The 14695-nt window shown below is 41.0% G+C and overlaps 1 protein-coding gene across 2 annotated transcripts in view; it reads right to left on the reverse strand.

Annotated features, from left to right (window-relative positions):
- Nucleotides 1-14695, reverse strand: part of LOC140493998 (growth hormone receptor-like) — a 198477-nt gene that overhangs the window by 157125 nt on the left and 26657 nt on the right. For both annotated transcript variants that reach the window (XM_072592933.1, XM_072592940.1), the window contains one exon: nt 9781-9868. In XM_072592933.1, the coding sequence (XP_072449034.1) occupies nt 9781-9850 (70 nt within the window). In that variant the 5' untranslated portion in view covers nt 9851-9868. Of the gene's footprint in view, nt 1-9780; nt 9869-14695 lie in introns of those variants that run through there.

Here is a 14695-nt window from a genome sequence, read left to right on the forward strand (position 1 = left end):
TCAGGGATCTATGTACATGGACACCGAGATCTCTCTGCTCATCTACACTGCCAAGAATCTTATCATTAGCCCAGTACTCTGCATTCCTGTTGCTCCTTCCAAAGTGAATTGCCTCACATTTTTCCACATTAAATTCTATTTGCCACTTCTCAGCCCAGCTCTGCAGCTTATCTATGTTCCTCTGTAACCTGCAACATCCTTCAGCACTGTCCACAACTCCACCGACCTTAGTGTCATACGCAAATTCAATAATCCATCCTTTGGCAACCTCATCCAAATAATTTATAAAAACGACAAACAGCAGTGGACCCAAAACAGATCCATCCGGTACTCCACTAGTAACTGAGCTCCAGGATGAACATTTCCCATCAACCACCACCCTCTGTCTTTTTTCAGCCATCCAATTCTGATCCAAACTGCTAAATCACGGAATATGCCTACTGTGAGGAACCTTATCAAATGCCTTCCTGACATCCATATACACCACATGAACCGTTTTATCCTCATCCACCTGTTTGGTCACCTTCTCAAAGAACACAATAACGTTTGTGAGGCACAATGTACCCTTCACAAAACTGTGTTGACTATCCTTAATCAACTTATTCCTTTCTAGATGATTATAAATAATATCCTACATAACCTTTTACAACACTTTACAAACCAAAGTAAGGCTCATTGGTCTATAATTACCAGAGTGTCTCTACTCCCCTTCTTGAACAAGGGGATAACATTTGCTATCCTCCAGTCTTCTGGCACTATTCCTGTAGACAATAATGACATGTAGGTCAACGCCAAAGGCTCTGCAATCTCCTCCATGGCTTCCCAGAGAATCCTAGGATAAATTCCATCCGGCCCAGGGAACTTATCTATTTTCACACTTTCCAGAATTGCTAACACATCCTCCTTGTAAAGCTCAATCCAGTCTAGTCTAGTAACCTGTATCTCAGTATTCTCCTCGACAGCACGGTCACAAGAGTGCATAATCAAAACAGGATTGAGGGTGTTCTATTTAAATGCATGCAATATCTGAAACAAGCTAAATGAGCTTGTAGCACACATGGGGGCCTTAAGGAGTGTAGTAGAACAGAGGGACCTTGGAGTTCAGTGCACGGTTCTCTGAAAACGGAGTCACAGGTAGACAGGGCAGTGAAGGCTTTTGGCACACTGGCCTTCATCAGTCAGGGCACTGAGTATCAAAGTTGGGAAGTTATGTTGTAGTTGTACAATTTTGGTCACCTTGCTATAGGATGTTGTTAAACTGGAAAGAGTGCAGAAGAAATTTACAAGGATGTTGCTAGGACTCAAGGGATTGAGCTTTAGGGAGAGATTAGACAAACTAGGACTTTTTTCTTGAGTGTTGGAGACTGAGGGGGAATCTTCCAGAAATATAAGATCATGAGAGGCATGGAGAGAGTGAGTGCATTGGTTTTTTTTCCCAGGGCTGGGGAATTGAGGACTAGATGACAGGCTAGAGGTGAAAGAATAAAAGGGAACTGATGTTATTTTTTTCTTAAACAGAGGGTGGTACGTGTATGGAATGAGCTGCCGATGGAAGTGGTTGAGGCGGGTATTTTAACAATATTTAAAAAGACATTTGGACAAATAAATGAATATGAAAGATTTAGAAGGATATGGGGCAAGTGCAGGGAAATGAGGTTAGTGTGGATGGATATTTTGGTCAGGATGGACCAGTTTGGGCCAAAGGGCCTATCTCCATACTGTAGGACTCTATGACTCTGTAATTGAAATTGGTGAGTGAGCATCACAGAAATGTGGTTGCAAGTTGATCAGGGCTGGGAACTAAATATTCAAGGATACAGATCCTATTAAAGGACAAATAGATGGATATACAGAGTAAGAAATGGGACTAGATTAGGTTAGAATATCTGGTCAGCATGGATGAATTGGATCAATGGGTCTGTTTCTGTGCTGTGTATCTCTATAACTCAAAATTATACAGAGTTGGAAGGTGTAGAATCTATGTAAGTAGCATTAAGGAACCACAAATGGAACAAACATCATGATGGGAATTATATACAGGCCTCCTTGCAGTAGTCAGGATGTGGGGAAGAAAATAAATCAGGAGATAGAAAAAGCATGTAAGAAAGGCACTATTACAATAATTATGGGAGACTTCAGAATGCAGGTGGACTGGGAAAATCAGGTTGGCTGCGGATCCCAAGAAAAGGAATTTGTTGAATGTCTATGAGATGGTTGTTTTGGAGCAGGTTGTGGTAGAGTCCACTAGGGAACAGGAAATTATGAATTTAATGATGTGTAATGAGGCAGAATTGATTAGGCAGCTTCAGGTGAAGGAATCCCTTGAAGCCAATGACTTATCATCTGATTTAATTCACCCTGCAGTTTGAGGGGGAGAAGCTAGAATCAGATATAATGGTACTACAAGTGAGTAAAGATAACTGAAAACACATGAAAGAGGAGCTGGCTAGAGTTGATTGGAAGGGGAGCCTAGCAGGGAAGATGGTGGCGTAGCAATGGTAGAAGTTTCTGGGAGTAACTTGAGAGGCACAGCAGAAATTCATCCCAAGGAAGAAGAAAAAAGCTGAAGGGAGGATGAGACCACTACACTAGTAGGGGAAGTCAGGGACAGCATAAAAACAAAACAAAAAACATACAATGTGGTGAAGATTAGTGGGAAGCCGGAGGATTGGAAAGCCTTTTAAAATCTGCAGAATATACTAAGAAAGCAATAAAGGGGGCAGAAGATGAAATATGAGGGTAAGCTAGCTAATACTATAAAAGAAGATTGAAAGAGATTTTTTAGATATGTAAAAGGTAAGACAGAGGTAAGAGTGGACATTGAACTACTGGAAAATGAGACTGGAGAAGTAGTAATGGGGAACAAAGACATGGCAGAGGAACAGAATGAGTACTATACATCAGTCAGTGGAAGACAGCGGCAGCATACCAGAACTTCGAGAGAGTCAGGGGGCAGAGGTGAGTGTACTGGCCATCAGTAAGGAGAAGGTGCTGGAGAACTGAAAGGTCTGAAAGGGGATACAGATGCACTACACCCCAGAGGAGGTGATAGAAGCAGATACAACAGCAGCAGTTTAGAGGCATCTTGAGAGATGCACAAATAGGCAGGGAATAGACGGATATGAACCATGTAGAGGCAAGGGGTTTTTAGTTTAGAAAGGCATCATGTATGGGCACAATCTTGGTGGACCAAAGTGCTTGTTCCTGTGCTGTATTGTTCTTTGTTAGATTTCTGGTTACCAGTAGCACACAGGGTTATGGGGATGGAGTGAGTGAGTAAAAGTGTTCAATCAGTCATGGTTGTATTACATGGTGGGGTAGGCAAAACAGGCTGAATGACCTACTTCTGTTTCTATTTTTCTATATTCCTTTGCTAATTACATTAGAACATAATAAATAGAAGCATAGTAGGCCATTCTGTTGCTCAAACCTGCCCAGCCATTCAAGAAGATTGTGGCTGTTCTGTGCCAGGCCTGAACTCCATGCCAGTTCCTCATAACCCTCAACTCCTCGATATTTCTAAAATCTATCCATCATCTCTTTAAATACTTCCAGCAAACGAGCCTTTAAAACTCTGTAGGTAGAGGTGAGAGAGAAAAAAAATTGCTTCTCAGTTTTAAACAAAACTCCATTATTCTGTAACTAGGTCCCCTAGTTCAGGACTCCCCACTGGTGGAAACATCTTTTCAACATCTACCCTGCCAAGTTTCCTCAGAATAGTGTGTGTTTCATTCAAATAAATCCTCATTCTTCTGGATTTCAGTAAATAAAGATATAATTTGTTCAGTCATTCTTGATAAATTAAACCCTTCATCCCACGATTCAGCCTAATCAGTCTCTTTTCAATTGTTTCCGTTGACAATCTATCATTTCTTAAATACAGGGACCAAAACCATCAACACCCTGTACAGTTGAAACAAGACTTCCTGATTTTTAAACTCTAACCCCCGAGCAACAAAGGCAAAACTTACATGTTCTTTCTTAATTACCTGCTGTACCAATCTGGTAACATTTTGTGTTTCATGCACAAGAACACCCAGCTTCTTCGGTGCAGCACATTTTGCAGTTTCTCTCCATTTAATTAAGTGTCCACCTTTTGATTCTTCCAAACACAAAGTATATGACTTCACACTTTCCTACACTCAACACCACTTGCCATGCTTTTGCCCATTCACTCAACTATCTATATCTTCTTGCAGATTCATTACATCCCATCACAACATGCCTCCCACCTATCATCAGCAAATCTGGATGCATTATCCTTTGACCCCCAAGTCATTAATGCAACCTGAAAAAGACTTTTTAGTTCTGACTCTCTGTCTTCTGTGTGTCAGCCAATCCTCAGTCTTTGTTAATACATTATCCCCAATACTATGAGCTCTTATCCAATAGCCTTCTTTATGGCTCCTTATTCAATGCTTTCTGGAAATCCAAATACACATTTACCAATTCCCCTTTATCAACTCTGCTTGTTATATCTTAAAGAACATTAGCAAATTTGTCAAACCTGATTTCCCTTTTACAAAACCACATTGACTCTGATTCTGTTAAGCTTTTCTAAATGTCCTCTCAACACTCTCCTACCTTGTCTAAACTTCCCTAAAGCCTCCTTGCATCCTCCTCACCAATCTCACATAATTTTGTGTCTTCAGCAAACTTAGAATACTGTGTTAAAAATCACACAACACGAGCTTATAGTCCAACAAGTTTATTTGGAGGCACTAGCATTCAGAGTGCTGCTCCTTCAACAGGTGGTTGTCAGTGCTCCAAAAGCCAATGCCTCCAAATAGGCCTGTTGGACTCTAATCTGGTGTTGTGTGATTTTTAAACTTTGTCCACCTTAGTCCAACACCAGCACCTCCAAATCATTAGAAATACTACATGTGATTCCTTTATCCAAATTGTTGATGTATATTGTGAATAACTGGGTCCAAGCACAAATCTTTGTGGTATCCACTTGTCACTGTCTGTGGCTCCAAAAATGATCCAGTTGTTCCTGCTGTTTCATGTTTGCTAACCAATTCCCACTTCATGCCAGTATATCCCACCAACCCCTTGTGCTTTGATTTTGCACAATAACCTCTTATGTGGGACTTCATCAAAATCTCCCTGAAAACCCAAATACACTTTTCCACTGACTTCCCTAATTTATTTCACTGTTATAACCTCACAAAACTCTGAAGTGAGAAAAGCTGCTGCATCCATGAACTCCAAACTGCACTGTTGGCATATAACACCTCGGAACTGGGTTGAGATGGCTCAAACCCATTTCTGGTGATGCCGTAATTGGATATTACCAGGTTTTGGAAGAATGGGAAAATGTGAGTGAGTGAGGAAAAGAATATCATAAATTGGGGAATCATGGAATGAATCTCAGTTTCAATCCAATGGGGTTCAGGAAGATCATCATGGTTGATTTACTTGGAGCACAGAGAAATTCCACACACAACTTGTGATATTGCCTCATAAGTTACACACACCATGGCATCCACAATCTAGTCATGTGGACAAGGTATGAAAACATGGCATAATGAAAGATTACTGCCAAGCTGCTAAACACATGATCAGATATTTACTTTGGTTGGCTATACTGCAAACTGAACACATGGACTACTACCAATGTAGGGCTTCAATAAGAAATATTAACAATTAAAACATTTTACTTTTTTTTATTATTCATCGATGGGATGTAAGCATCACTGGTTCTGGCATTTATTGCTCATCCCTAATTGTCCAGTAGGCAGCTAAGAGTCAACCACATTGCTGTGTGTCTGGAGCCACTTGTTGGTCACACCAAGTAAGGATGGCAGATTTCCTTCCCTAAAGGACTTCAGTGAACCAGATGGGTTTTTCCTGACAATTGATAATAATTTCATGATCATTATTAGACTCTTAATTCCAGTGTATCATTGAATTTACATTCCACCATCTACCATGGCAGCCTTTGAACCCAGGTCCCCAGAACATTACCTGGGTCTTTGGATTAATAGATTCACAATAATACTACTAGGCCATCACCTACTCTTAAACCTGAAGACCCTCTCAGTTGCATCTGACTGTACAACTCTTGGTATTTGACATTAAGATGATGTGTAATAATCTTGAGTATTAACTGATCCCTGTATCCTGGTTCAATAGAGAGTGCAGGAGAGCATCCCGGGAACAGCATCGGGAATACCTAATAATGAGGTGTTAACTTTTTGGAGCTACCAAAGAGGACTACTTGTATGCCAAATAGCAAAAACAGCAAGTGATAGACAGAGCTAAGTGAACCCACAACGAACAGATTAGATCTAAGCTATGCAATGCTGCCACATCCAGTCATGAATGGTGATGGACGACTCATTGGAGGATCCAGCTCCACAAATATCCCCATCCTCAATGATGGAAGAGCTCAGCACATCAGTGCAAAAGAGAAGACTGAAGCCTTTGCAACAGTCTTCAGCCAGAAGTGCCAATTGGATGATACCTCTCAGCCTCCTCCAGTGGTCCCCAGCATCACAGATGCCAGTCTTCAGCAAATTCAATACAATCCACATAATATGAAAAAATGGTTGGAGGCACTAGATACTGAAACTGCTACAGGCCCTGATAACATTCTGACATAGTACTGAAGACCTGTTCTTCAGAACTTGCCACACCCCTAGCCAAGCTGTTCCAGTACAGTTACAACACTGGCATCTACTCAACAATGTGGAAAATTACCCAAGTATGTCCTGTACACAAAGAGGAGGACAAATCCGACCCAGCCAATTCCCACCCCATCAGTGTACTCTCGATATCACTAAAGTGATTGAAGGTGTCATCATTACAGCTGTCAAGCAGCACCTGCTCAGCAATAACCTACTCAGTAACGTGATGTATAAATAGACAGATTTATTCCATTTTATTTTCATCACTTTTGATTAATAAACTTCTGTTTATTTGTTAAAACAAATCTGTAACATTGCCCGCTTCTACCTCAGTTAGAGATCGCCTCATTAAGATCAAAATAAAACAAATCAAGCCACATCTCAGTCTGGGACATGACTTGTCCAGTAATACTAATAATCGGTATCATAAAACTATTGAGAACATGATGTCTGTTTATTACTTGCCACAGAGTTGGAAATATATGTCTTTCAAAGCATGCAGAAGAATATTTTCGAGTTTAGGACATATTTGGAAGATAAAGGACGTGATTCAGCATCACCATTTGATCTGCTCAGGTCTTTATAACCTCCAGTCTCATCCCCAATCAACTACTTTTAGTTGCTGTTTATTAAGTTAAAAATCGCACAAAACCAGGTTATAGTCCAACAAGTTTATTTGAAAGCACTAGCTTTCAAAGTGCTGCTTCTTCATCAGGTGGTTGTGAAGCAGGATCATAAGACACAGAATTTATAGCAAAAATTACAGTATCATGCAGCTGAAATGATATATTGAACAAAACTAGATTAAGTCTTTCATCTTTTAGAATGGGTTTGTTAGTTTTGGTTCTTTAATATGTAAATCCCAGAACTTCATTTAAGTCACATTCTCAAGATAGCTTAAGGTTTTATAACAGAAGGTGCCACCTCAGCTCAGATAATGTATTAAAGGTGTGAGATTAAAGTCTGTCAGTATCCCAATCTTGAGTCAGACTGGTTCTATTCCTAAAATGGAATTTACAAGATATTACGTGGATTGACTGCCTGTAGGTTATGGATGGTAACACCATACAAACCTGTCACAGCAACCACAGCAAGGCATGACAGAGTGTCGACATAGATGCTACCGTTACACGTGGGGACACCACCCACCATATACGCAACAGGTACTCATGTGACTCGGCCAACGTTGTCTATTTCATATGCTGCAGGCAAGGATGCCCCAAGGCATGTTACATTGGCGAGACAAAGCAGAAGCTAGGACAATGGATGAATGGACACCGCACAACACCACGTAAAGGTGTTTCCTCCCAGTTGAGGAACACTTCAGCAGTCCAGGACATTCAGCCTCAGACCTTCAGGTGACCATCCTCCAAGGTGGACTTTGGCACAGGCAGCAATGCAAAGTGGCCGAGCAGAGGCTGACAGCCAAGTTTGGTCCCCATGGGGATGGCCTCAACCAGGACCTTGGGTTCATGTCACACTGCAGGTGACCCCACTGCACGATAAACTTTCTCTCTCACACAAACTCTTACATACTCACACACTCAAGCAGACCATCTCTCACACACAAGCTGTCTCTCATATGCACACATTTATACCCCTCACATTCACACCCACTCACATACCTTCTCACAAGCTTATATCCCATCTCACCCACACACATACTTTAACAAGCTTGCTCACACACAAGCACACACTCTCTCACATGCATTCACACTCACTCAGTCTCTCTCTCCTACACACAGAGACACACACAAGTCTATGGGGTAAATTTACATTTGCAGAATAATATATGCATATACATCCTATTTTGCTCAGAAAATAGATAACCTACAGGCAGTCAATCCATGTAATATCATGTAAATTCCACTTTAGAAATAGAACCAGTCTGACTCAAGATTGGGATACAGACAGACTTTAACTTTTAATGCATTGTGAGCTGAGAGGCAGCTTTTGTTATAAAACTTTAAGCTATCTTGAGAATGTGACTTAAAAGAAGTTGTGGGATTTGCATAAAGAACCGATGCGAGCAAACCCATTCTAAAAGATGAAAGACTTTATCTAGTTTTGTTCAATATATCATTTCAGCTGCATGACACTGTAATCTTTTGCTATAAATTCTGGGTCTTATGATCCTGCTTCACAACCAACTGTTGAAGAAGCAGCACTTCGAAAGTTAGTGCCTCCAACTAAACTTGTTGGACTACAACCTGGTGTTATGTGATTTTTAATTTGTTCACCCTAGTGTAAAACCAGCCTCTCTAAATCATTGTTTTTTATTGGCACTGCAACCACCTGGAAGACTATGATCTGTCATAGTCTTCATGACCTTACTGTAATACTGAACCAGATATAAAATACGTGGGATGGGAATATCAGAAAGCAATTCACACCAACTGAGAGACTTCAAGACTTTGCAACACACAAACTGCCCTAGACTTGTGTTGCATACTCCATTAAAGCTTCTTACACCTTTTTTAATGGCAACTGAACGCCATACCATTTTATCTTGAGAAAATTCAGGGGGCTAATTGGAGAACAGCACCTGCAACTGATCTTAATGAGATATCTCCAATGAGTCCCACTGGCCTGCACTTTTCCTAAAGGCCTGAAAATTGTTCAGTTACTTATTCTTTTCTGACCGAACCGTTGCCATCACTCTTTCTGGAGTTTATTCCAGATCAAAACAATGCACAGCTATAAAAAAGACATCTAATTACATTCTAACTCTTCCCCCCATTCTCTTTAATATGTTTCTTGTGGTTACCAAACTGGAAAGTTGCCTCTCCTTCTTAAAAACCATGACAGGTTTTAAATCTCTAGTGAATCTTCCCTCAAATGATTCTGTTCTCAGGAGAACAACCATAATCTCCCTATGTTTCAGTTATATCAACATCAAAGCTAAAAAAGGAAGAGCCATTGAGCAATGAACGAGGGAGGATTGAAGGAAACCAGAGAAGATACAAGATGAAGCCAATGGCCTCAAAAAGCTAAGATCATAACAAACACATGAATGTTATTTCCAACAGCTCCCTCTTCAACAATCCCATTTTACTTGATTAAGAATAACATTTTATACCATTTTTTCATTCAAACCTTACTAGCTCTTAATTGTATACCTGTGAAGAATGGCACATATTGAACTTACCATCTGAGGAGTAGGCAGTGTTACTGACAGCCACAGTCAGGAAGAACCAAGTGGCCCAGATCGCAGCCATTACTCAATCCAGAATTACCTGTAATAAAAAATATTGAATTACTAAGGTGAAGGTCACATCTTCTTTCTTTTGTCCAACCTGATTGATCTTTATTCTGTTGTTCCATAGAGCACCAGCATAATTCCAGCAACATTCCTACATTTCTAGGCATCAAATAGGTTTTCACCAGAAACACAACCATTGCCAATATCCATAAACTCAAGCATGGAGACAATAAGAGCATCTGCACCTCATCAAGCCTAGATCAACTTAAACAGCACAGAGTACCGATCAAGTTTGGCAAGGTTCCCCTTGGGAGACTGGTTAGCAAGGTTAGATCTCATGCAACACAGGGAGAACTCACCATTTGGATACAGAACTGGCTCAAAGGTAGAAGGTGGAGGGCTGTGGAGGCCTGTGACCAGTGGAATGCCACAAGGATCAGTGCTAGGTCCACCAATTTTCATCATTTTTATAAATGATTTGGATGTGAGCATAAGAAGTATAGTTAGTAAATTTGCTGATGACACCAAAATTGAAGGTGTAGTGTACAGCGAAGAAGGTTACCTCAGATTACAACGGGATCTTGATCAAATGGGCCAATGGGCTGAGAAGTAGCAGATGGAGTTTAATTTAGATAAATGTGAGGTGCTGCATTTTGGGAAAGCAAATCCAAGCAGGACTTATACACTTAATGGTAAGGTCCTAGGGAGTGTTGCTGAACAAAGAGATCTTGGAGTGCAGGTTCATAGCTCCCTGAAAGTGGAGTCACAGGTAGATAGGATATTGATGAAGGCGTTTGGTATGCTTTCCTTTATTGGTCAGAGTATTGAGTACAGGAGTTGGAAGGTCATGTTTCAGCTGTATAGGACATTGGTTAGGCCACTGTTGGAATATTGTGTGCGATTCTAGTTTCCTTCCTATTGGAAGGATGTTGTGAAACCTGAAAGGATTCAGAAAAGATTTACAAGCATGTTGCCAGGGTTGGAGAATTTGAGCTATAGGGAGGCATTGAATAGACTCGGGCTATTTTCCCTGGATCGTCGGAGGCTGAGGGGTGACCTTATAGGGGTTTATAAAATCATGAGGGACATGGGTAGGATAAATAGACAAAATCTTTTCCCTGGGGTGGGGGAGTCCAGAACTAGAGGGCATAGGTTTAGGGTGAGAGTGGAAAGATATGAAAGAGACCTAAGAGGCAACTTTTTCACTCAGATGTTGGTACATGTATGGAATGAGCTGCCAGAGGAAGTGGTGGAAACTAGTACAATTAACATTTAAAAGGCATCTGGATGGGTATATGAATGAAAGGGTTTGGAGGGATATTGGCCAGGTGCTGGTAGGTGGGACTAGATTGGGTTGGGATATCTGATGGGCATGGATGGGTTGGACCGAAAAGTCTGTTTCCGTGCTGTACATCTCTATGCCTCTATGACTCTAAATAAGGAACCCAAGTAACTTTCCCATTTATACTCCGAGGATAGATGTAGAACAGTTAGATACAGAGTAAAGCTCCTTTGACACTGTCCACTTCAAACACTCCCAGGACAGGGACATCGCAGGGTTAGAACATAGAACATGACAGCACAGTACAGGCCTTTTGGCTCTCGATGTTGCATCAACTTGTGGAAACAATCTGAAGCCCATCTAACCTACACTATTCCATTCTCATCCATAAATGAACTCCAGAATGAAATTTTCCCGTCAACCACCACCCTGCTTTGTTTCAGCTCGCCAATTTCTGATCCAAACCACTAAATCACCCTCAATCCCATGCCACTGTATTTTGTGCAATAGCCTACCATGGGGAACCTTATCAAACGCCTTACTGAAATCCGTATACACCACATCAACTGCTTTACCCTCATCCAGCTGTCTGGTCACCTTCTCAAAGAACTCAATAAGCTTTGTGAGGCACAACCTACCCTTCACAAAACCGTATTGACTATCCCAAAGCAACTTATTCCTCTCTAGATGATTATAAATCCTATCTCTTATACCCGTTTCCAACACTTCACCCACAACTGAAGTATGGCTCACATGTCTATAATTTCCAGGATTGTCTCCACTGCCCTTCTTGAACAAGGGAACAACATTTGCAATTCACCACTTGTCTGGCACTATTCCTACAGACAATGACAACATAAAGATCAAAGCCAAAAGCTCTGCAATCTCCTCCCTGGCTTCCCAGAGAATCCGACGATAAATCCCATCCAGCCCAGGGGACTTACCTATTTTTACACTTTCCAGAATTGCTAACACCCCCTCCTTATGCACCTCAATCCTGTCTAGTCGCCTGTATTTCAGTATTTTCCTCGACAACATTGTCTTTCTCTAGTGTGAATACTGACGAAAACTATTCATTTAGCACTTTCCCATTGCCTCCGACTCCATGCACAAATTCCCACTACTATGCTTGATTGGACCTAATCTTACTCTTATCATTCTTTTATTCCTGCTATAGCTATAAGAAACCTTAGGGTTTTCCTATATCTTGTCCGCCAATGACTTCTCATGTCTCCTCTGTATATGTCCTGCATTTATATTGTTTTTTTCCCCACACTACTGCCAAACAGTGTAGTGCTCATTTTCCTCCGACACCCATGTCATGTGCAGGTGTTGGACGCAGTGAAAAGAACTGCAGAAAACTTTATTCCTATTGCACTACCAGGTTAGATACAGAGTAAAGCTCCATTTATACTGTTCCCACCAAAAACTCCCAGGACGGAGCATGGGGTTAGATACAAAGTAAAGCTCCCTCTACTGTTTTAAACTGCAAGTAAAGCCTCCTCCACACTGTCCCCATCAATCACTCTCAGGACAGGGTCAGCACGGGGTTAGATACAGACCAAGACTATCTTAGTCAGATTAATCCCCAGGATAGTGTGATTGTCCTCTAATGATCGAAGAATGTGAGGTGATCTGATTAAAACATTAATAACTATTTCAATGTGTAACAGGGTGGATGTAAATAGAATATCTCCCTGGTGCTGACTCTAGAACTGCAGGGCATCACCTCAGAATAAGGGGCAGGTCATTTTGGACTGACCTGAGGAGGAATTTCTTCACTCAGACGGTTGTGAACTCTTGGAAATCTCTGTCCCCAGAAAGCTGAGGAGCTGAGTCATTGAGCGGATACAAGACAGGCTTCTCAGTATCAAAGAACATGGAGGGGGTACAGTGAGGGAAAATGGTGTTGATATAGATGATCAGCCATGATCCATTTCTATAATGGAACAGGTTTGATGGTCTGCATGACCTCCTCCTCTTCCAATGATCTATCCCCTATCAGACTGCTCCCTCATGTACTGGATTCCACAGTCAGCCACCAACCCCGTCAAGATGCTTCAGATTCTTATACATTTCAAAGAAACTTTCTTCTTCTAAACTTCAAAGATTAGACTATTGATTCAATTTACTCAGAGGCTCATCAAAAAAAAAACCAGGAGACACTTAGGCACTGCCCTTTGAGAAGGGCACTGCTTGTCACTGGCCACTCAGGTGTTTCCTTTCTTGCTGGTGGTGGAATATAAATAAAGTTTTCTGCACTCACTTATTTCACTGTGTCCTACACCTGCACACACGACGACATGGGTGCTGGAGGAAAATAAGCACTACTGCTGTTCGGCAGTAGTGTGGGAAAAAAAGAAAAATATATAAGCAGGACATATACACATGTGGGTGCTGTGGGAAAATGAGCACCACTGCTGTTTGACAGTCATGTGGGGATATGAAAAAAATGAAAAAATATATATATAAATGGGGCTTTAGAATTTCCTCAAAAAAATATAACCAGGAGTCACTTAGGCATTGCCCTTTGATGAGAACGGCACTTGTCACTGGCTGCTCAGATGTTTCTTTTTTTCCTGGTGTTGGAAGATCAATAAAGTTTCCTGTAATTGTTCTTCACCGTGTCCCACCCCTACGCATGGGCGCTGGGGAAAAATAAGCACTACTTGCTGTTTGGCGGTAGTGTGGGGGTTTAAAAAACATATTTATAACCAGGAGATGAGCATCTTTCAGTCCAGGCCACTGACTCTGAGCTTGCACAAGTAAATAAAGGGTGACTTAAGTGATGGGATACCAGCCTCTGTGCAGTTATTTCATCAGCAATGCTCTCATGCCATGAGTGAATAAAGAAAAAAAATCGAGAGAACCTTCAAATGAATGTTTGTCCTTTCTTAACTGTTGGACAAGCTGCATACAGTATTCCATATGTGGTCTCACTAAAGCCTGAACAAGCTACAACTCCAGTCTTTTTGTAATAAAGGCCAACGTGGCATTTGCCTTCTGAATTGTTTGCTGTACCTTCATGCTAACTTTCCATATTCATTGTCGAGTACATGTACACGAAACAATGTACTCTCTGAATATCAACATTTACAAGTTTCAGGTCTTTTGAAAATGTTTTGTATTCTATTCTTACAAAGAAAGCAAACATTATACTTCAATTTGTTGACCACTCACTAAATCTGTCTTTTTGCAGCATTTCTCCGTCCTTCTCACTGACAAAGGTGAGCGACATCAAATATTAACTGTTTCTGTTCAACAGATGTTGCTTGTCTTAAATGATAATTTACAGTATTTCTTTGTTTCATTTCATACAATATTAATTTGTCTTGAGTAATTTTTAGGTAAGTTTTATTTTCTTTCCTTTCTCCTCCCTCATCTTCAAATAATCCAAAAGGCCATCCAATCTGAACCAAGAATTGGCCGTGCTAAATTGCCCATAGTCTTAGGTGCATTAGTCAGAGTGAAATGGGTCTGGGTTGGTTACTCTTTGGAGGGTTGGTGTGGACTTGTTGGGCCAAAGGGCTTGTTTCCACACTGTAGGGATTCTAATCTAAAAAAAAGATGGCCTCGTGA

Source organism: Chiloscyllium punctatum, chromosome 2 (genome assembly GCF_047496795.1).
Source record: "Chiloscyllium punctatum isolate Juve2018m chromosome 2, sChiPun1.3, whole genome shotgun sequence".
In the NCBI taxonomy this organism is placed as follows: domain Eukaryota; kingdom Metazoa; phylum Chordata; class Chondrichthyes; order Orectolobiformes; family Hemiscylliidae; genus Chiloscyllium; species Chiloscyllium punctatum.